The 23,478-nt window shown below is 38.5% G+C and overlaps 3 protein-coding genes and 1 pseudogene across 3 annotated transcripts; 3 read left to right on the forward strand and 1 right to left on the reverse strand.

Annotated features, from left to right (window-relative positions):
* The first annotated feature begins 1,851 nt into the window (after positions 1 to 1,851).
* Positions 1,852 to 5,509, forward strand: LOC110773838 (pentatricopeptide repeat-containing protein At5g04780, mitochondrial-like). Its single transcript, XM_021978358.2, has 2 exons — positions 1,852 to 2,138; positions 3,409 to 5,509. The coding sequence occupies exon 2, from the start codon at positions 3,592 to 3,594 to the stop codon at positions 5,464 to 5,466; it is 1,875 nt and encodes a 624-aa protein (XP_021834050.2). The 5' UTR covers positions 1,852 to 2,138; positions 3,409 to 3,591; the 3' UTR covers positions 5,467 to 5,509.
* A 4,622-nt stretch (positions 5,510 to 10,131) lies between these two features.
* On the reverse strand, positions 10,132 to 12,006 carry LOC110773847 (pentatricopeptide repeat-containing protein At5g04780, mitochondrial pseudogene; annotated as a pseudogene).
* Positions 12,007 to 16,939: 4,933 nt separating this feature from the next.
* LOC110773844 (uncharacterized protein At3g28850) lies at positions 16,940 to 18,618 on the forward strand. Its single transcript, XM_021978364.2, has one exon. The coding sequence runs from the start codon at positions 17,163 to 17,165 to the stop codon at positions 18,237 to 18,239; it is 1,077 nt and encodes a 358-aa protein (XP_021834056.1). The 5' UTR covers positions 16,940 to 17,162; the 3' UTR covers positions 18,240 to 18,618.
* On the forward strand, positions 18,602 to 23,478 carry LOC110773842 (U-box domain-containing protein 35-like). The gene is made up of 11 exons (XM_088248579.1): positions 18,602 to 18,628; positions 19,280 to 19,466; positions 19,837 to 19,931; positions 20,022 to 20,143; positions 20,397 to 20,605; positions 20,709 to 20,769; positions 20,863 to 21,139; positions 21,462 to 21,558; positions 21,703 to 22,130; positions 22,415 to 23,179; positions 23,404 to 23,478. The coding sequence occupies exons 1-11, from the start codon at positions 18,602 to 18,604 to the stop codon at positions 23,476 to 23,478; spliced, it is 2,343 nt and encodes a 780-aa protein (XP_088104705.1).

Genomic DNA, 23,478 nt, shown 5'->3' on the forward strand with positions numbered 1-23,478 from the left:
TCACGTTTGAACTCTCAACCTCCTCCCCCTTTAAATTCTCTCTCTCCTTCGTCCAGACCAAGCTCTTCTCCCTCCTCAGCAATACCTCTGCCACTCTCCTCTTTTGTTATGGAATACAAATCTGGGTTGTAAAACCCAAAGCTTTTTGTAACCCAAAAGCAAAAACCCCAAGCTTAAAAGTAAAAAAAAAAAGTATCCCTTCCCCCAAAATCACAGTTCTCTCCTCATATTTCTTATGTCTGTATTTGTTTTGGTTCATTTTGATGGGTAATGATTCACTCTTGAAATTGGTTTTGTTTTTGTGGCTTTCTTCCCCATTCTCAATTAGCTTAGAGTTCACCTACCATTGAAATTTTACAGTTTATAAGCTTTGTGAGTTGGAAGAGAGACTTAAGAATTGAGATTAAAAAGGGAGGGGAGTGTTGAGGTTTTAGACCAGAAAAACCGAGGGTTGCAGGCCAGGGAGAACGCATGGTAAGATGTAAATAGAAGTAAAAAACCAGAAAAATAAAAAGAGGAGGAGGAGGAGGGTTGCAGGCCAAAAGGAATGGAAGGTAAGGGGAAGGAGAAAAAATAAAGGAGGGTTGCGGGCCAAGGACAGCGGTAAGGGAAGAGGGAAAGGAAATAAAAAAGATTCACAGCTGGCAGCATTTCATTGGCTAGGGATACTGAGCTGAAATGCTGACCTGACACCACCGTGCCAGGAAAGTTTTTCTCTTCAGCATGAGGTGTTGGCAATCTAGTAACAGCTATCTAAACTGGGAGCCAAACCTTATCAGCTGCCTTACCCAAGTCATTAAAAAATAAAAAGAATTATGATTTCATATCCAAATTTCTTCACTGTTTCAGCAAATTTCATTTAGTGCTTTATCCATTAGGGCTTGTTTGTTTTACACAATTAGACTATTTAATCCTAATTCTTATTTTATTAATATGGGTTTATTTAAGATGTTAACTTATTTAGGGGCTATTTGAAAATTGAAAATTGAAAACTTGTTTGAGAGCATCTCAAAGGGAGATGCCAAATGCAAAATGTCAAATAAAATTTTATGGCTTATGTGGCAATTTAACACTTACGAAAAAAATTAAGTCCACCAAAAATGTCAAATATTTTATTATTTTATTATATTTTTAAAAGCAAATGGAGTCTATATGATGTAAATAAAGTTTTAAAAGAGAGTAAATGATAATGGGGTTCATGGCTAAAAAATATTAAAATAAAATTTGACATCAAGTTTTTTGATATGTTATTTTTTAAATATCTCTCACAGCCTTTAAATTTATGTAGGATTTGACTACTTAGTTGGAGTAACTTTAACCTTTATTTTTTTTACCATTTTATGTGCCATCCGACAAAACCAGTATAATTGATCAGTTTGGTTTGGTTTTGATTAAGAAAAAGTTAAATAGTTTAAAAACCAAACCATATACGGAACCAAACCAAACTGGACCGTATATGGTTTGGTTTTGTTTTGTTTTCAACTTTTGTGAATCAGCCTAAACAAAACCAGACCGTCTATGTGTATATTTATTTATTTATATTTTATTTTACATGTGTAATACTTTAGTTAGGTAATAACTACATATGGATATTTGAATTGAGTTATATTAGTTATTGGAATTTGAAGTTTTATCACATGTTGAGTTTTAGGATGGTTTCGTTCGTACTCTAGAAAATGATTCAAGTATGGAGCAAGTTGTGAATTTGTTGGCTGTAATTAGGCTTGGAAAAATGCAAAAGAAACGAGAATTGGGCTTAAGCCCAAATGGGCCGAACTGTACCGAACCAAACCGTCTTAAATTAGTTTGATTTGGTTCAATTTCATTCATGACTTTGTTGAAACCTAATTAAACCAAACTATTATATTGTAATTGATTCGGCCGTGGTGTTAAAGTGAAACCAATCCAATCCAGATCGTGCTACACCTAGTTAGAGATGCTCTAATAACTAATTTCAATTTTTAGTTTTATAGAATTTTGAAAACTCCCAAAAATCAATTCCAGATTTCAATTTTAATTTTGTTTTCACGCTCACTCTCTCAACTATCTCCGCCTCCACCATACTCTCTCGATCTCACTGCCTCAGTCTCGCTTATATCCTGTTCTCACTCTCAGCTCTCACTGGGCTTTCATCAAAGGTAAGAAATCTATGATTACGAATGTTTGGTTGTGTTTGATTTGGTGTTTTGGACTATTTTATGTTGTGGGTACTTCATATTTGGATTGCTTTTGTGTTTTCGAGCTTTGGGTTTCTTGTTCTGTTACTGATTTGTTATTGTTGTGCATATTTACGTTTAATTTGTTTCATAGTAATCTTACCTCTGTTATGCTAGCCAGTGTTTGCCTTAGGGATTCCTAATCTACCAGATGTGGTTGTTTTGCAAAATGCACGACTGTTTGTGCATTTATAAGTGTCTTCATGAACACTGGTGGTTTGGGGCTTTCATTTGCATAGAGATTTTTGTTTTTTAGGCATCTATAACTTAGAAATCAAACTGTGTCACAGAGTCACAGTTGTTATTAGTTGCCAGTGGAACTTTGCACAATAGACATCTTGCTGGATAGGTTCTGCATTTCCAGGCTCTGATTTGTTTATATAAAAAAATGTGGAAGCCTTTATATTGCGCATGGATGAATTTGTGATTTAAATTAAGGGAAGGATCCTTTTTTGTGTACTCTGTGAATCTCTCCACAAATTGATCTATGAACACTATGTCCTTCCCCACTCGTAGTCTCTAGGAATATCTTTGAAAAATTTGTGGTTTTGTTCTGTTGCTGTTGTGTACAACACCCACAGAGACCTGTCCAATTCTCTTTTAGACCACTGTCTATAGCAAGTAGTCAGTCTCCTTCTTCTCAAGTTAATATCTCGTTGTCACATTTACTATTTTGATTTCAATGTTCAATTTGGAGTTCATAGACGTGTGAGTTTAGCTAGGCAATGTAACAGTGCTCTGTTATAACTCATAAGATGAAGTTGCCTGCCAAGGTTTTTCTGATTGCTTTTTTGAAGGAATTGTTTTCTTTCTAACTTCAACGTACTGTTTGTGCTCGCATATTCACAATATTCTCCCCAGAGTTCTTTCTTTTTACCACCACTAGAAAAAAAAATCTATGGAATTAATTTCCTACTTTCTCTCCCTCATTTTGTTTTGAAAAATCATTTCCAGTTTCAATCAGCAACTGGGCTTTCATTGTTTTTTCGCTTCTTTCTTTTTCTGTTTTTTGGGTAAGGACGAGTCTGTAAAGCTTCTACTATACATGATTGTTCCTTTACCTTGGTTTGTGATGATCAGAATTCGTGGCTTTTTGAAAGGCTTCTTTTTAGTTTTGGGTACTTCTTAAGCCTTTTTCTGGCATTTTTTCCTAAGCTTGGTACTTCTTAAGCACATAACTATGTTCAAGCAGGGGCGGATGCACGTTGGGACAAGAGGGGTCGCACGACCTCGTGGAATGCTGGAAAATTGGCTGTGGATTCCATGAACGACCCCGTGGACAGCTGCTGAACGACCCCTTGTGTGCGCACCAAGTGCTCGATGAAAGTCCCAGCCCATTTGCTTGCTCTGCTGGGCAGCTGCGCTGCGGGCTGATATGAAAACCTTGACAAGAAACACGGAGGGAATCTACAACACCGCTCAAAACTGTCACAGAAAGTTCTCAGCCATCACCAGGGGCGCTAGAGCTGACAGACCAAGACCCCAAGAATGCCTTGTTTTGGTGGAGGCAAGGGACACTTATACTCCACTTCTGCATCAAATCTTGCAAAGCTGTGCAAGAACAGGTGCACCCATGGAAGGTAAGGCCTGCCATGGACAGATCATACGTGTTGGATTGCAAACTGACACTTTAACATCTAACATGCTCATCAACATGTATTCTAAATGCGATTTAGTTGATTGTGCTGGCAAAGTTTTTGATGAAATGCCTGAAAGAAGCTTAGTTTCATGGAACACAATGATTGGGTCACTTACCCAGAATGGGGAGGAACAGAAAGCTCTTGGTCTTTTCTTGCAGATGCGAAGAGAAGGAAGCCATTTTAGTGAATTCACTGTTTCGAGTGTTCTTTGTGCTTGTGCTGCGAAATGTGCTGTTTTTGAGTGTAAACAACTGCACGCTCTTGCTGTTAAGTTAGCAATGAATTTAAATGTCTATGTGGGAACTGCATTACTTGACGTTTATGCAAAGTCTGGTTTGATAAAGGATGCAAGCAGTGTGTTTGCGTCTATGCCAGAGAGGAGTGAGGTTACTTGGAGTTCGATGGTAGCCGGGTATGTGCAAAATGAGCTTTATGAGGAGGCTTTGATGTTCTTCCATAGAGCTAAAATGATGGGGTTAGAACAGAACCAGTTTACAATTTCTTCTGCTATTTGTGCTTGTGCAGGTCTGGCAGCTCTTATTGAAGGGAAGCAGGTGCATGCCGTGTTATGTAAAACTGGATTTGGTTTGAATATATTTATTGTTTCCTCTCTTATAGACATGTATGCAAAATGTGGTAGCATTAAAGAAGCTTACCATGTGTTTCGAGGTATGGACGAGACAAACACTGTGTTATGGAATACCATGATTTCTGGGTTTGCTAGACATGCTTGCTCCCTAGAGGTGATGATCTTATTTGAGAAAATGCAGCAGATGGGTACGTTCCCAAGTGAAGTAACGTATGTTTCTGTATTAACTGCTTGTAGTCATATGGGATTGGTTGAAAGTGGAAGGAAATACTTCAACCTCATGATAACAGAACACAATGTGTCACCTAATGTTGTTCACTATTCATGCATGGTTGATCTCTTTGGTCGGTCTGGGTTGTTGCTTGAAGCCTATAATTTGATAGAGGAAATGCCATTTGATGCTACTGCTTCCATGTGGGGTTCACTGTTGGCTTCTTGTAGGATCCATGGAAAACTTCACTTGGCTGTGGTAGCAGCTAAGCATTTGTCTGAGATAGAACCTAATAATGCCGGAAACCATATTTTGTTGTCAAACATTTATGCAGCAAATAAGAAATGGGATGAAGTTGCAAGAATAAGGAAACTTCTTAAAGAAAGTGAGTTGAAGAAGGAGAGAGGCAAGAGTTGGATTGAAATCAAGGACAAAGTTCACTCATTTATGGTTGGAGAGAGAAAGCATGCTAGAATTGCTGAGATATACTCAAAATTGGACTGTTTGATCGAAGAGTTGAAGATTATGGGCTATAAGGCTGAGACTGAACATGACCTTCATTATGTGGGAGAGAACAAAAAACATGAACTGTTGAGGCACCACAGTGAGAAACTTGCTCTTACTTTGGGGTTGATGTGCTTACCTTCAAATGCATCTATCAGGATCATGAAGAATCTTAGGATTTGTGGTGATTGCCATTCTTTTATGAAGATTGCATCATCTTGTACAGGGAAGGAAATCATTGTCAGGGATACTAACAGGTTCCACCATTTCAAGAATGGTTGTTGTTCTTGTCGGGAATTTTGGTAGAAGATTAATTTAATGGCTACTTATCCAGACAATTGGATATCAAGATAGTTTTGGTAAGAAAGTGTACTAGATTTTAGAGATGTCAGAGAGTCCTGAAATTTGGTCTTCTGCAATTGGAATTATATCTATGGGACCTTGCATTTTGAAAATCAAAGGGTGGGCTATTTGAAAGACCTTCTAGTGACTAAAGGAGTAAATGTAAGAAAAGTGTTAAGAGACTCGAGGACTTTACCAAATCTCCTTACTTATCACCATTTTGAGCCCACAATGACATCAAAACTCATGTAGCCCCCAAATGACTTTACCAAAATGTTTAATGCTCACAATTAGCTTTGCAAATTACAGACTAATAGAAAAGTATAAAACATTGAGGTTTTTGAATGAATTAGGATTTGGGTTGGGTTCAATTGGGCTTATTATGGGTCTAAATAGATGTAGGCTTTGTCGGGCTCAAGTTAACTTCATACTAGATTATTTTAGGTCGGTCAATTAGGGGTGGGCATGATTCGGTTCAGTCTAATAGGTGATGTAAGCTAGCCATTGATTTATCAAATCATGCAAAAGACGAAAAAGAGAGAAAGATGAAGAAAATAGAAAGAAGAAGAAAGAGCAAAAGAAGAAAGAAATAATGAGGCACAACAAAACGAAGAGTTAAGTTTCACCAAAAAGAAAGGAGTGGGGCTAGAGTTGTTTTGTTACTTGGTTGGCATAGATTGGAACTAAGGCATCGGATATTATTAATGGTATGTTTACGTAGAAGTAATGAAAATAAAAAGAAAAGGAAAAGAGTAAATAATTAATGGGAATCAGATCAACAACCGTATCCTAATTGGGACTAAGACATTTGGATTGAGCTAAAGGATCTAGATTGGGTTAATAATGTGACTTGAATATTAATTCAGCTTACTAATAAATTTGAATTTAAATAAAGAGATAAATTTAAATTAATATAGTGATCGTGTTAAAAGCTCGATAAAGGTGAACACTTATGTTAATGGACAATTTATGAGAAGTGAAATATGTGCTACAATTTATTTCTATTGACCATTGTGTTTTGAGTTACTTGATAGACATGTTTGCATATAATTTTCCTTACAACTCTATTCTTTTGTGATAAGACTAAACTGTTGTTTTGCCCCTCGAACTATACAATAATTATCAATTTCCTTCATGAACTATTTTTTTTGGTAAATTAAGGACTTCAACTATTTTGTTGTCAATTTTTTTGGATGTCCATCTAAGTTTTTGTCATGTGACCTGCACGTGGTTGGGTTTTAAGAAAAATGAGAATAACAACAAACATTTAAAGAAATTTATGACAAAACATAAATATAAATGTTGGCTGTGCAAATCTTAAGGCATGGTGTTCCAGGCTGAGGGGATATGGGCCAACACAGGTCGTCCTACTTTGTGTTGGATAGGGTGTGCGCGGGCGTGCCTGCACGGTCTACCGTGCATTTGATGAGGATGCAAATGGATGGATTGAGTGCGCCTGTTTGATCTAACTTCGCTCAAAGCAATTGTGGCTGAGAGAGGAACAGTTCTCGGCCATCATATCCACGACCTCAGCTACAAGGCTATTGATTGGGGTCGGTGGATTTGGATGGTGCTCCAATGTCTCGCTAGATTGTGAAGGTTGTATGATATATGGGGTGGATGGAATAGTAACCAGGATGGTGCTCCAACGCCTTGAAAATCAAGGGTCGTATGATATATTGATGGAAGGATTAACTTTACCACTACTCCTAGGAAAGCATTTAAAGATATTAAAAGTGCATGACATGAAGATAAATGAAAGGAAAAGATAAGTTACTCCATAGGAGGCTTGGTTGGTCGGGGACCTTTTGAACGTTGCTGGGGGTCTTGTATTTATAGGGAGAAGATGAAGCATGGGTTGATGGAGGCAAGGTCCAAGAGTTCCAAAGTTGAAACATCAGAGACTTCCGAAGTCAAAACATCCACAACACCGAAGTGACATATGAGACTTCCCAAGTTCGAATAACTGCGGCTTCCCTAGTTGGAACATCTACAAATTTCAAAGCTAGAACATCTAAAACTTCTGAAGTATTCAACCAAGATCGAGTTGGAAGTTGGAACATCCGCAGTACTCAAGTTCACATTTTCTGTTGTTGACACAGGTTCCTTGTAGCTAGTTTCTAGCCAGGTAAAAATAAAGATCCTTAAATTATGGTATTCCCTTAATACTATTCCAAATATCCACAAATGTCCCCTTATGAGCAATATTGTAATGAGTATGCCACCTTTTTCCATTGACAGAACGGTTGTGTCGACGATGCAAAAAGGCAATTACATAGAAGAAAAACCTCTCCCGCTTTGTCTGAAGGAGTGAATAAGATGGTAACGACCTAAACATGAAGAAACATAAAAAAAGTTAAAACACGGATGCATGAATAATCAAATATATAAGGAAGTAAAGGAAGAAGCTTACTCCAGTATGATTACTCCGGAAGTATCACCTGATATTTATCACGAACCACAATCTTCTCCTTATCTAGACTCCCTCTGTCTATTCTACCTTTCACCCTTTGCCAAATGTTTTAAATTATATCTTTAACAATTACTTGGTAGTGTGGTAGTAGTGCAATTGTATGACCATTGCACTACTACCGGAAGAGATATAACCAGTAGTTTGGGCATAAAGAAGCTGCATTTTTGTGTTTTCGACAAAATTTAAAGCACTTACAATGTCTTGAGTTTTAGTCTGAAATACTTGACAAAGAAAATTGGTCAATCCTATAAATTTATCCATCAAAACCAATGAAAAGACAAACTCAAAAGACATCATAGCAATATAGTTACTCTTAGCAGTGCCACGAAATTGTTGGTTAGGTCCATGATCACTGATTTCTTGAAGAAGTAATTTAGTCTCTTTAAATAAACACATCAAACTTGTAATAGAGGCATAATGAGAGCCCCAACGAGTGGCTCCAGCTCGTTCAAACTACGAGCTTGATTAAGTCCTCTACTTGTCTCAAGTTCTCCAGAATCCAACAACCCATTGAGTTCAACTTTTCGAATTAAGTTTAACTCACTACAAGGGTGGCCTACTCAACCATCACTTGTTGAGTTTGAAAATTTGCTTGCCGATCAAGAAGCTATGGCTAAGTTGAAAGAAACATGCATCTAATGCTTAGGAAATGAACTTTAGCCACAACATATACAACAAAAACATTCTAAATGGCGGATTCATTTTGTTTATACTAGTTGAGCTAAACCTTTTTCATTTTAAACCAAGTATCTTAGCCTAGTCTCTTCGAACACAAATAGAAATAGGAAAAAGGGAATAGATCTTTACCCTTGATGACCTTTTCTTGATTTCTCAAGAATGAACACCTTTGTTGGAAAGACCTTTTCTTTATCTTGATTTTGACTCCTTCACCTTAAGGCTCCAAGATTGGAGTCCTCTACCTCACCACACCAAATGCTTCTAGAGATGAAGAGAAGGCAATCAAGAAGTATGGAAGCTAGTCTACTTCTTGATTGGACCAATTTTTGGTTTATGGAAGATGAGAAACAAAGATGATCACTCATCAACCAAAGTAGGAAAACCAAAAACCCTAGCTAGGTTTTCTCCAACACTTAGCTTATATAGGACAACACAAAAGGCAATTGGGTAGGTATTTGGGGCTCCATTTGGTTCATGGGTCATGTCATCTTATGCCACTTATCCCTTGGGCCCAATAGCCTTTTGGGCTATTTTGTCCCTTTCCTTTTAAATCATTTTTAAAAAGTACAATCCATTATTTCTATATGTCAATATTAATTCCATAATTAATCTTTTAATTATAATTATAGTCTTACTTAATTGACCTGGTCGAACTGTTTGACTTTGGTCAATTGCTCCGGTCTACATGTTGACTTTTGACCATTGACTTTGACATTTGATTATCAACCATTGACTTGTGTCTCCTCATTTCATTTCTCCTCATTTGTACCTCTAACCAAGTAACAAAACAACTCTAGCCCCACTCCTTTCTTTTTGGTGAAACTTAACTCTTCGTTTTGTTGTGCCACATTATTTCTTTCTTCTTTTGCTTTTTCTTCTTCTTTCTATTTTCTTCATCTTTCTCTCTTTTTCGTCTTTTGCATGATTTGATAAATCAATGGCTAGCTTACAACACCTATTGGACTGAACCGAATCATGCCCACCCCTAATTGACCGACCTAAAATAATCTGGTATGAAGTTAACTTGAGCCCGACAAAGCCTACATCTATTTAGACCCATAATAAGCCCAATTGAACCCAACCCGAATCCTAATTCATTCAAAAACCTCAATGTTTTATACTTTTTTATTAGTCTGTAATTTGCAAAGCTAATTGTGAGCATGGAACATTTTGGTAAAGTCATTTGGGGGCTACATGAGTTTTGATGTCATTGTGGGCTCAAAATGGTGATAAGTAAGGAGATTTGGTAAAGTCCTTGAGTCTCTTAACACTTTTCTTACGTTTACTCCTTTAGTCACTGGAAGGTCTTCCAAATAGCCCGCCCTTTGATTTTCAAAATGCAAGGTCCCATAGATATAATTCGAATTGCAGAAGACCAAATTTCAGGACTCTTTGACATCTCTAAAATCTAGTACACTTTCTTACCAAAAGTCTCTTGATATCCAATTGTCTGGATAAGTAGCCATTAAATTAATCTTCTACCGAAATTCCCGACAAGAACAACAACCATTCTTGAAATGGTGGAACTTGTTAGTATCCCTGACAATGATTTCCTTCCCTGTACAAGGTGATGCAATCTTCAGAAAAGAATGGCAATCACCACAAATCCTAAGATTCTTCATGATCCTGATAGATGCATTTGAAGGTAAGCACATCAACCCCAAAGTAAGAGCAAGTTTCTCGCTGTGGTGCCTCAACAGTTCATGTTTTCTGTTCTCTCCCACATAATGAAGGTCATGTTCAGTCTCAGCCTTATAGCCCATAATCTTCAACTCTTCGATCAAACAGTCCAATTTTGAGTATATCTCAGCAATTCTAGCATGCTTTCTCTCTCCAACCATAAATGAGTGAACTTTGTCCTTGATTTCGATCCAACTCTTGCCTCTCTCCTTCTTCAACTCACTTTCTTTAAGAAGTTTCCTTATTCTTGCAACTTCATCCCATTTCTTATTTGCTGCATAAATGTTTGACAACAAAATATGGTTTCCGGCATTATTAGGTTCTATCTCAGACAAATGCTTAGCTGCTACCACAGCCAAGTGAAGTTTTCCATGGATCCTACAAGAAGCCAACAGTGAACCCCACATGGAAGCAGTAGCATCAAATGACATTTCCTCTATCAAATTACAGGCTTCAAGCAACAACCCTGACCGACCAAAGAGAACAACCATGCATGAATAGTGAACAACATTAGGTGACACATTGTGTTCTGTTATCATGAGGTTGAAGTATTTCCTTCCACTTTCAACCAATCCCATATGACTACAAGCAGTTAATACAGAAACATACATTACTTCACTTGGGAACGTACCCATCTGCTGCATTTTCTCAAATAAGATCATCACCTCTAGGGAGCAAGCATGTCTAGCAAACACAGAAATCATGGTATTCCATAACACAATGTTTGTCTCGTCCATACCTCGAAACACATGGTAAGCTTCTTTAATGCTACTACATTTTGCATACATGTCTATAAGAGAGGAAACAATAAATATATTCAAACCAAATCCAGTTTTACATAACACGGCATGCACCTGCTTCCCTTCAATAAGAGCTGCCAGACCTGCACAAGCACAAATAGCAGAAGAAATTGTAAACTGGTTCTGTTCTAACCCCATCATTTTAGCTCTATGGAAGAACATCAAAGCCTCCTCATAAAGCTCATTTTGCACATACCCGGCTACCATCGAACTCCAAGTAACCTCACTCCTCTCTAGTAGAGACGTAAACACACTGCTTGCATCCTTTATCAAACCAGACTTTGCATAAACGTCAAGCAATGCAGTTCCCACATAGACATTTAAATTCATTGCTAACTTAACAGCAAGAGCGTGCAGTTGTTTACACTCAAAAACAGCACATTTCGCAGCACAAGCACAAAGAACACTCGAAACAGTGAATTCACTAAAATGGTTTCCTTCTCTTCGCATCTGCAAGAAAAGACCAAGAGCTTTCTATTCCTCCCCATTCTGGGTAAGTGACCCAATCATTGTGTTCCATGAAACTAAGCTTCTTTCAGGCATTTCATCAAAAACTTTGCCAGCACAATCAACTAAATCGCATTTAGAATACATGTTGATGAGCATGTTAGACGTTAAAGTGTCTGTTTGCATTCCAACACGTATGATCTGTCCATGGCAGGCCTTACCTTCCATGGGTGCACCTGTTCTTGCACAGCTTTGCAAGATTTGATGCAGAAGTGGAGTATAAGTGTCCCTCGCCTCCACCAAAACAAGGCATTCTTGGGTTCTTGGTCTGTCAGCTCTAGCGCCCCTGGTGATGGCTGAGAACTTTCTGTGATAGTTTTGAGCGGTGTTGTAGATTCCCTCCGTGTTTCTTGTCATGGTTTTCATATCAGCCCACAGCGCAGCAGAGCAAGCAAATGGGCTGGGACTTTCGTCAAGCACTTGGTGTGCACACAAGGGGTCGTTCAGCAGCTGTCCAAGGGGTCGTTCATGGAATCCACAACCAATTTTCCAGCATTCTAAGGCGTCGTGCGACCCCTCTTGTCCCAATGTGCATCCGCCCCTGCATATACCTTCATATACTACGTGGAGATCTTCTCTTCTGAGACTAGGGAATGGAGAGCGTCATATATTTCGTTCCCCAAGAAATTAGATTTCCATAGTGCCAATCCCAGCATTGGCTTTGCACACAAGGGAATGTTGTTTTAGGTGGGTCCAGACAAAGTTCTTGCCTTTCTTATTGGGTTCGATCCGTTCAACACGAAGAAAAATGATGGAACAATTGATAAAAATGTTTCATTGAATTTGACCAGCCGACAATTGAAGGCCTAGGTGATGTGTCAGAAATTGAGTGCCTAGGTGTGTGTCAAGGCTGTCTGCGGATGTTCAACTTCGAATTGAGGACAGGTACTGTCTTAGTTTGGGATTTCAAATTAGTAGAACCGGCTGATCAGATGGTCAATGGAGGCAATTGTTTGATTTTGAAACACGGGGTCCCCATGGACCCAGAAATACTACTTTCGAATGCGGTAATTTTCTCTCATAACGAATTAGACATGCATTGGACTAAGGTATGTGCTTTGGACCCAAATAATGAGGATATTTCATGTGCAATATTCTTACAAAAAGTTGGTTAGTGACAGCAGAAAAAGATCGGCACCAAAGTATTGTTGCTCCCTTCCTACCATTGATTTTCCACCCTCAATGGCCAACCCCAGTTCCAAGGACTTGCCCCGTCAGAGGAGAGGTAATTGGTATTCGCTGCAAATAAATTGCTTGTTGATGTTGCTTGAGGTCTTAGTATAAGTATAGTGTTTATGTGCCAAAATGTTTACTCAAGAGAGACTGAAAATTGAGGTTTTAGAAGTTTGAAGACGTATGTTTAGAGTCTAGAACTTTGCACCAAAATATTTAATCAAGAGAGATTGAAACTTGACTTGTACAAGGTATTAAATATCGATAATATCGTTTTTTTGAGGTGGAGATATTTTAACACATATCCACTTAATTATCGTCAATATATCGATATTTTTGTCGATATTATCGTGATAATATTGGAGACGATAATTTCCTTTACGTTCATGTAATATTTGGGCAATATATCGCGATATTATCGATAATATCGCGATGTAAACCGCATACCTTGAATAAACCTGAGGCAAGCAAACACAAGTTGACGAAGATTTTACAAGAACCTGTAGAAGAGAGATTGTGATCAGTTTACCGAATTAGAATGAACAGACAGCGAATCTAGAGCTCCAATTGGATTCCGAGAGAAAGACAAGAAGAGAAAATGAAAATCGAGCCCTAATTCTTCATTTTCTTTTCTTTTCCTTGGGTTTCTCGGCCACCAAACATATTTAATAGTGTCAAGGCTTACAGAGAGCGAGAGAGAGAAACTGTGAGACTGATGTAGAAGAAAGAACATAGGAAGAAGAGAGAAAGAAAAAGGAAGAGAGGAAGAAGAATAGAGAGAGAGAGAGAGAGAGAGAGAGAGAGAGAGAGAAGAAATAGAATAAAAAAGGGGAGAGGAGGAAATAGAATAAAGAAAAGGATGTGTGTGTTGGGATGCGTTATGTGTTTTTATTTTATTTTTACTTCAATTCCTTCTAAATATTTCCTAGTACATGTGTAGCTTTCCTTTGTTTCCCTCAAGGAATGAAATATCGATATTATCGCCGAAATATCGGCGATAATATCGTTATTTGTGGCTGCCGATATTTTCCTTGCATACTAGTTATGTTTCGTCATTTTATCAAAATTATCGTCGATAATATCGGCCAAATTTTGAGATGGATATTTTCGTGCAAATTCAAGCTGAAAATGGTCAAAATATCGTGATATTATCAATAATATCGATAATGTTGCGATATTTTGACCCAAAAACATGAAAAATGCTGAAAATTCTCCTTCTTGTGCATGGAGGCAGTGGCGGGTCCACCATGGGGTTTAGAGGTCTCTTGTTGGCCTTGGCAGATCTGGAAATGGCTCAGACGACCCCATGGCAGATCTGGAAATGGCTTGGAGGTCCCTTGTTGGCCTTGGCAGCCATGGGAGACGACCCCATGGAGAAAAAGATGCAAGTTGCGAGGGAGAAGAAAAATGGAGGAAGAAGAGAGAGAGAGAGGGAGGAAGAAGAAGAAGACAGTGATTGAGAGGGAGAAGAAAGAGAGAGGAAGAAGAAGACTGTGATTGAGAGGGAGAAAAAAGAAAGCACTGCGCAAGCGCAAACACAAATTTTTTTATAAAAAAGGAATTGATCTGTTAGGGTTTTTAAAAATATTTTTACAATTATGTTGGTTAGACCTATAAATACTAAAAGTATACATAAATAATGTAAAGCTATCACTTACCATAGTGGCCTCTGAATTGAAAAGAAGTTTTTGGTCAAGGGTTCAACACCCATTGTGCTCTTTTTGTTGTGATATTCCAGATATTTTATTATTTGAGTTATTTTTTGGTGTGTGTATTTATTATTTGGGTTGGTGTTATTATTTCGATTAAATTTATGGTTTACATAATGGGCTCAATTTATTGAATGATGTTTTTGTTAATTGGAATAAGTTTGGCGTGTTTTTTTAATTTTTAGCATTGTTTTTATCCTTTAAAAAAATTCAGAATTTTAACACTAGTATTATGACCCCATGGGGTAACAATCCTGCATCCGCCACTGTGTTCAAGGTTTGTCTAATGCTTTAACTTTATTCTTTCATCAATGGCTTTTACGGAGACCACATAAGTAGAAAGTTTTGGTGTGTGCTCATTTCAAGGATCAGTTCTCAGAGGACAGATGGTGGGAATCTTTTGTAAAGTTCTCTAACTCGGTTCTGATTTCCTTGTTACAGAACCTCTGCTACGGATGGGGTGCAAAATTGACTCCACAAGAGGTGGCTGACAAAGTGAAGCACTTTTTCAAGTACTACTCCATTAGTCGACAGAAAATGACCGTATTAACACTTTCGTATCACACCGAGGTATGAATATAATGACCTTAAGAAACTGTGAAGCTTCTTTCTGTATCTCATTTTGTTTAACTTCATGCAGAGTTATTTGCCTGAGGATAATTGGTTCGACCTTCGCCAGTTTTTATATAATGCTAGATGGCCATTCCAGTTCCAAAAGATTGATGAACTTGTGCATGAGTTAGATGATGACAGGGTTCATTTGGGAGAATCAAGTGCGCTAGACAAGTTGGGTGATGCTTCACATGGTGGAGGTGGGATGGGGGTTGTGGCAGCAGGCTCAGGCAATCCAAATGTTGGACTCTAGGGTTTTCTGTCTTTCTTTCATTTTATTTTTTTCCCCTTTGTCTTTGAAAGAAACAGATAAGCTATTGATCACAAGGATGCCTTTTCTTTCAAATGTACATGCTCTTCCGTGAAGGGATCACTTGTTATTTTTCTCTACAAATTACAATACAATGGGTCTGGTGACTGGTGTGTACATATATAAATGTTATTACGTACGGTGCTAAAAGAGAAGAGACCTCTACCCATGTGTAGATATATGATTCTATAGGTACATGTTAATGGATATCTTTTACTTCTTGTACCCTTACAGAAAAGGAAATATTTTGTGGAACGATAGTTATGTTCATGGACACGTATCAAGTGTTGAGCATTGTGATGATGATGGAATCAAGGGAATATAATCACATCCTAAAGTCAAAGTAAATCATATATTAACAGCTAGCAAGTAAGGGAAAGAATCCTGGGATATTCAAGCTGATGGGGATGAAGTCCACATGAGCTTGGACCAAAAGGAAGAGAAAATTGGAGTTAAGAGCCCTATGATAAATATATCTGCAAGCTGATTGGAAGAATTAACAAAATGAATTGACAAGAAACCTTTGGAAACTAATTCGTGGATGAAGTGATAAGAAACCTCAATATGCTTTGTTCTTGCATGAAAAAGGGGATTCGCAGCTAATTGAGTGCCCGCCTATATTGTCGGGATATAAAAATAGGAAATATAATAATAAATTGTTATAAAATAGACAGAGTATGAAAGTACCACTGAATATTAGGGTGGAATTGTATTTGCTCTTGTGGTTTTACACTGATAGAATTTTCTCTCTCAGATAAAACTTTTTAACTCTCAAATTTCTCTCTCTATTTTCATTTCGGATTGGTATGGTATGTATCAAAGCCTGCATATTGCCTCTATTTATAGGCAGATGATATATGCTTCCCAACCATGGCATTCACTCTACAACATTAACCCATAATTGCTTCTTACTATTTGTGAATAGTGACTAAAGCCTATAAGTCTTCAACTTTCACTCAACGTTGCTCCTCATTTACAACATAAATTATTTTTTTTAACCTTACCTAAAAAGAACTATGCCTAAATCTCTCCAACCTGAGTATATTGAGCTTAGTTTTGTGTAATTGCCCTATTGCGATTCGTGTTCTAAGTAATAAAATTTCTTCTTAAAAAAACAAGACATTATCCCAATGGTTCACATTCAGATCATTATCATCAATCTAGCTCAAATCCAACATCTCAAATAATGATTATCCACACGATTTACGACAAAGTTTCTCCTTACCAAGGAAGTGGAGAAAAAAGTGATTAAAGCTAATGAGAAATTGTGCACACTCGACTCGAGTAGCCCCAATTGTCAATTATTATGACCGTTAGCCGCACACTTCCGCTGCCTCACCAGTGCATCACAACGTGAACATCTCATAGCCTCCATGTCAGACACGTGTCCTTCGACTACTTTGTGCGCGCATAATAACCACGTGGCGTACAACTATATGCTATGATCTTCTCTTATCCCGTTCCTAGCCGCACAGGATCTCTTCCAACGTTTTCGAATTTTAAAATGGCAAAAAAAAACTTTGTAGCCGTTGAAGTTGGAAAGTGCTGTGTCTGTAAGCACCAAAGGTCAAGGTGGAGAAGAAGCAGCTTAGCTCACACAGCTTCTTCACTGTCATCTCTCAATCTCTCTAACCTCTCTTCAAACTTCAAAAATAATCCATTTCTGGCTTGAAGCATCCTTTTCCTGGTTCAGATTTTGGAAGCTTTGCTGGGCAACAATGAAGGGAGTGAAAGGAAAGTTCCTGAAGAAGTTGAAGTCAATCCGGCCTGTTGGGTATTTGAAGCCACAAGATCGAATTCTTCAGGTAAGTGCGTCAGATGGGTATGTAGTTTCTTATGCCAAGAGCTCAGATCTCAACGTTTTGACCGAGCAAGAGCCTGATGTTATTGACGTCACTGAGCTTATGAAAGACCTTGAAGATGAAGAATCAGGGCCTGAGGATGATTTGGACGACAAGGAAAACATCCGGCCAAAAATGAAGGCAAAAAACTCAATGGCATTCAAGGAAAATTTGATGGTAACAGAGCACAATTTGGGGGAAAACAGAGCTCTTGAAGCTTCAGAAGAATCGTTGCCCGGGCCGGATCGTGGTAGACAAATCCCTTTGTCGGAGATTGATATCTCATCTTTTCGCAGACCGGACTTAGACTCCGGTAGCCTCTTTGACCCGAACCTACTCGCAGCCTTTCAGCAAGCCGTGATGGAATATATGAAGTCGAGTGAAGCAGAGAGAATATCAAGAAGAAGTGAAAAACAGAATCTTGAATCCAATGTAGTTGAGCCAGAGCCGGAGCCGCCTTCAAATGAAGAACCTCTATTACGCTTCGAGGAGAAGTGTGTGCCTGGGAGTTCGGATTCATCAGTAATTCTGTACACAACAACCCTTCGAGGTATTCGAAAGACCTTCGACGACTGCAACAGCGTTCGGTTTCTTTTAGAGAGCTTTCGGGTGGTGTTTTACGAGCGGGATGTGTCTATGCACATGGAATTCAGAGAAGAGCTGTGGCAAGTTTTGGACTGCAAAGCAGTGCCTCCTAAGCTTTTCATAAAGGGGAGATATATTGGGGGAGCAGAGGAGGTTTTGACGCTTCATGAGCAAGGAAAGCTTAAGCCACTCTTCCATGGAGTCCCGATCGATCGGTCTATTGGCCCGTGCGAAGCTTGTGATGGAGTTCGATTTGTGGTTTGTTTTAAATGCAGTGGCAGCTGCAAAGTGATTGGCCAAGAGGGCCAGTCAGACAAGTGCTCGGTGTGCAATGAAAATGGGTTGATTATATGTCCCTTGTGTTGCTAACTTGCTGAAGAAAGAAGCTTGTTTCTGTGATTCTTGTTGTGGCGCCTTGTACTGAGTATCTTAATATTTTGATTCTTTTTAGAACATTATGTATCATATTCTTTGGATTCTTTTTAGAAATTTATGTATCATATTCTTTTGATTCTTTTTTGTGCTGGTTTGGAGAATAAATGAAGTGTCTGGCAAGGGATTTGTGGATTTGTAGCTCAAGTGGTTGACAGCATTCACCCGAGCACCCGATTTCCACTATTCGATTCTCACATCCCCAATGTGGCAGCATATGTAAACTGGTTTGTAGATTGAAATCAGCCTTGTCCACATTTACTATGTAAACTTTCAAGGATATATAATAAATTGAGCATATGGGGAGTTTTCTGTTGCATTATGAAGTAATGAAAAGTGGGGATCTGAATCATTCAGTCTTTTTTTTGTTTTTTGTTTTTATAACATGAATCATTCTGTCTTTTATCCAACAAAAATTGGATCAAGGAACAAAATTCTGTTATATAATTTCTAGTTCCACGGTTTCTACAAAAGTTATTTCTGTTTTCAAAATGAACTAAAAACAGACAAAGGCTAACATTATAACTCTTTTTTCTCGAACAGGCTAAAATTGTCGGATTAGAGGGTAATTTTTTTTTTTTTTTTTTTCCGAAATACAAAGACAATTACAACAAAGATCCACGACGTATCTTACCACCATACAAATCGCATTAGAGGGTAATTGATATGTGAAACAAGTGCATGATTAATTAAACAGAACAGAAAAAAAAACACACACACACACACACTCACAACAACCAAACTGTCTTCTTACGTCAAAAGAAAAGGGAACAAAAATTATCTGTTGGTCAAATCAGTTTCTATAATGTGGTTTAGTAACAAAGCTGATAGAAAGGGCATTGCCAGTTGTCTGCAAAGGTGATAGAAGAAGCTTTCTCCATGCATATATACTGATTGAGAAGTTCTTCCAGGGTCATCTGCTTAACTAGTTTCTTAATTAATTTCAGAGTGAGTTAATTTTGATTCATTAATCATAGATTATTATTAGAGTTAAGGAAATGGGAAGAGGGACAGCAGAAACTAAAGCAGCAGATGAGGCGGTGGCATTGGCAATAGACAAGGACAAAGGAAGCCAGCATGCTATCAAATGGGCTGTTGATCATCTTCTCACTAAGGGCCAACATCTCACCCTCCTCCATGTCAAACATACCCTTCCCAATCATGGTAAATCTCTCTCTCTCTCTCTCTCTCTCTCTCTCTCATGCATGATCATGAGGGTGATCTTCATGTTATTAGTGTACATAGTCATAGGCCTTGACCATATTTCTGACATGGATGAAATTCTTGCACAACTCATCCACGTATTTGGCTCTCACCTTTCCGAAGAAAGATATAGTCATCAAATATGATACATGTAGCGTTACTCATTGTTCCATTACATGAAACACATAAAATAATTGCATATTCTTACAAACAAAAAGAAATTTTCATGTTATTTATTTCAAATTTTGCTCTTGATCGTTTGCTTTTCTCAGTCCCCCGAATTTCTGATCCTCCGTTTTTCTCATCCTATGCATAGTTTCGGTCTCCGAAGAGGGGGAGGAAGCTGAAAATGTATACAAAAAACCGGTTGATGCTGAAACAAAAGAACTGTTTCTTCCATTCCGTTCCTTTTGCAAGAAAAAGTTGGTGAGTTTCTGGTCCCTAGGCTAGGCAGCTTTATTTTATATTTGATGCAGTTTCCGGTCCCTAGGTAGCTTAATTTGATCTTTGCTGCAGATAAAGTGCGATGAAGTCGTAGTTGAGGCTGCTGATATACCGAAAGCCCTCATCAACTATGTTATCTCTAATTCAATTGAGATTTTGGTACTTGGTGCACCATCAAGACACAGTTTTTTCAGGTAATTTTTATTTACTTGCATTCCATTTGGGATTTGGTTAATGATTCAGACTGTCCATTTCAAAATCATTTAGTTATTTGATTATCGTGGCTAAGTATTTTCAATTCTACTAACTTTTTACAAAGATTTCGTTTGTGAATGTGTGCCCAAGAACCGGACAGTTCGAATCATTAAACTACAGTGCCCAAAGAATTTCCAACGAAACAATTACACATACATTGACATTACATTAATTTTGTTTCAAATGCATCAGATCCTTCAAAGTAACAGATGTTCCAAGTTGTGTGATAAAAGGGGTACCGGATTTTTGCACTCTGTATGTCATTGGCAAAGGCAAGATATCCTATATGCAAACAGCTACCATTCCACCACCCAAAAAAGCTCGTAACCAAATTCATAAACAATCCAGCAAAGTTTCCGAATCAAATGGTACGCAATCCATGCGTAAACAGCAACCAAGAGGTTAATTTCTTTCTGTAATTCTAGCACTGATCATGTTCTTCCCCAACTCGAATGATGCTGCGATTTCGTTCTTTACTCACTCAAGTTTCTCTGATTAATGCAGCATCAGGAAAGAGGACACATTCTGCGCCCGATAGCCTGATGGTAGATGACACTGAAATCAAGTAAGCTCTGATAAATGCTCTTCAAATGAAGATATTATGTGAATAGAATACAATATTTGATGAGAAGACTGACCTCACGAAAAAATGATGCAGGCCACCCTTCACAAGAGGACGAGCTTCAATGAACAACTCATATGACCTTTCGCAAGAGAGTACCGATATATCGTTTGTGAGCAGTGGAAGGCCAAGTATTGATCGCATGTTCCCTTCGTTAATGACCCCTCGAAAGTCGATCAGTGCAGAATTTGACAACCGAAGCTCTGCGTCATCTTACTCAAGACACCAGTGTATTGACATGAGCTCTTCCCCACAAGACTTCTCATCATCCTCAATGGAAAGTGGAAAATCATGGTTATCATCACACAACATGGTAAGACAACTTCCCACCATAAGTAAACTTGGAAGCACCGTGAATCTATTCGCCTTGGAGCATGCCAGAAACTTAATTTTTTTAAAGTCAGGAGCAGATTTAGATGTTTCCATTTGTTCAATAAGTACTGATCTCGAATCAACCGATAAATATCTCAATTGTACTAGTTGAGATAGTACAAATAGCAGTGCTCAACTTTATTAACTAGTTCAAATTGATTTAAGGCCATGACAAAAAAAGACGTGCATTTATTACAGTAACATACATATGCATGCAAAATTAGTTCAGAGTATTAATCCGTAGTTTGCCTTGAAAATAATAGGATGAAGTGGAAGCCGAGATGTGGAGGCTCAAGCTAGAGCTCAAGCAAACAATGGATGTGTATAACATGGCCTGCAAGGAGGCGGTCACGTTAAATCATGAGGTATGATGTGAAACCTTATTTGAGCATAAATTTTGTTCATGTTTTATTATCATCTCCAGAATATGAATTTTGGCGGAACATTATATAGCTAGCCCGAAAAACGATTCATTCCAATATGAACTCTAATGACAACCATGACAAGCACAGGAACTTGACAGATGGAAATTGGAGGAGGAACATAGATTACATGAGGCACACATAACAGAGGAAGCTGCATTGGCACTAATAAAGAAGGAGAGAGAGAAATGTAAGGCAGCCATGGAGGCGGCAGAAGCAGCTCAAAGGATTGCTGAATTGGAAGCACATAAAAGGAGGAACGCGGAAATGAAAGCCCTTAAAGAAGCAGAAGAGAGGAACCAGGCAACAGAAGCAAGGGCATATAATCTAAGGTACAGGAAATACACAATTGAGGAGATTGAAGCAGGAACAAATAAATTTTCACAAACTGACAAGATTGGAGAAGGAGGCTATGGGCCAGTATACAGGGGTGAACTGGATCACACACAAGTGGCAGTCAAAATTCTAAGTCCAGGTGCAGCGCAAGGACGTTCGCAGTTCCAACAAGAGGTTTGTGATCGTTTACATGATCCAACTTTTAACTGGTATCTTCAAATATACAGCACATTTTTCAGATTCTTAGCACATAAACAACAGAGGCAAGGGGAAATACTGATATTAAGCAATTCCCATCTCGAATTCAACGACCCAATAGGAAGCCTAATAGTTCAAATAGAAAATGCTAGGATTACTGATATTTCTTAATTTCACAAGCTAGGCACTTCTATCTTCTACCCCTTATTTTTATTTATTTTTATTTTTTTATCATGTATTAATATTTCCTAATTATGCAGGTTGAAGTATTGAGCTGCATACGACATCCGAACATGGTTCTCCTTCTTGGAGCCTGCCCAGAGTATGGTTGTCTGGTCTATGAGTACATGGCTAATGGGAGCTTAGAAGACCGTCTCTTCCAGCGGGGTAACACCCCAGTTATTCCTTGGCAGCTAAGGTTCCGAATCTCTGCAGAAATTGCCACTGGGCTTTTGTTCCTTCACCAGTCCAAGCCAGAGCCACTTGTACACCGTGACCTAAAACCCGGCAACATTTTGCTAGACCATAACTATGTTAGCAAGATTAGTGATGTAGGTCTGGCCAGGCTTGTTCCTCCATCAGTAGCCGACTCTGTCACTCAGTACCGAATGACATCAACAGCTGGAACATTCTGTTATATCGACCCAGAGTATCAGCAAACCGGCATGCTTGGAACAAAATCTGATATCTACTCGCTTGGGGTCATGCTTCTACAAATAATAACTGCCAAACCGCCGATGGGTTTGACTCATCATGTTGAGCAGGCTATTGAGCTAGGGACCTTTGCTGAGTTGCTTGACCCTGCTGTTCCTGACTGGCCAATTGAGGAGGCCTTGAGCTTTGCCAAGTTATCTTTACAGTGTACTGAAATGAGGCGAAAAGACAGACCAGATCTTGCCAAGGTTGTGCTACCTGAGCTTAACAGATTGAGAGCACTCGCCAAAGATAGCATGCATTACAACATGCTTGGTGGTTGTGGTGGTGGAGTATACTCGCAAAGACAAGGCTCAGTTTCCAGAAAACAAGTGAGTTTTGTAACATAAATCTAGCATTGTACTTAAAGGAACTGCACAAATAATTCTTTCTTGGAAGATCAAAGATCAAAGCAGGCAAACCCTTCATGCTAGACTTCCATTAAATTATTTCATGCAACCCTGCAGCTCATATAACCTCTGAAGGCTTCACAATATAGTTGGTTTCTTTGGATGTCTTCGTCGAACTTTAATTTTATATTTTGTCTTCTCTTTAGGATGTGCTGAGTGACATGCATCTACCAAGATCTGGATATGATAGTTCAAGGAGCCATTCAAGCACATCATCTTAG

This window comes from Prunus avium, chromosome 2 (genome assembly GCF_965620075.1).
Source record: "Prunus avium chromosome 2, drPruAviu1.hap1.1, whole genome shotgun sequence".
Taxonomy (NCBI): Eukaryota; Viridiplantae; Streptophyta; class Magnoliopsida; order Rosales; family Rosaceae; genus Prunus; species Prunus avium.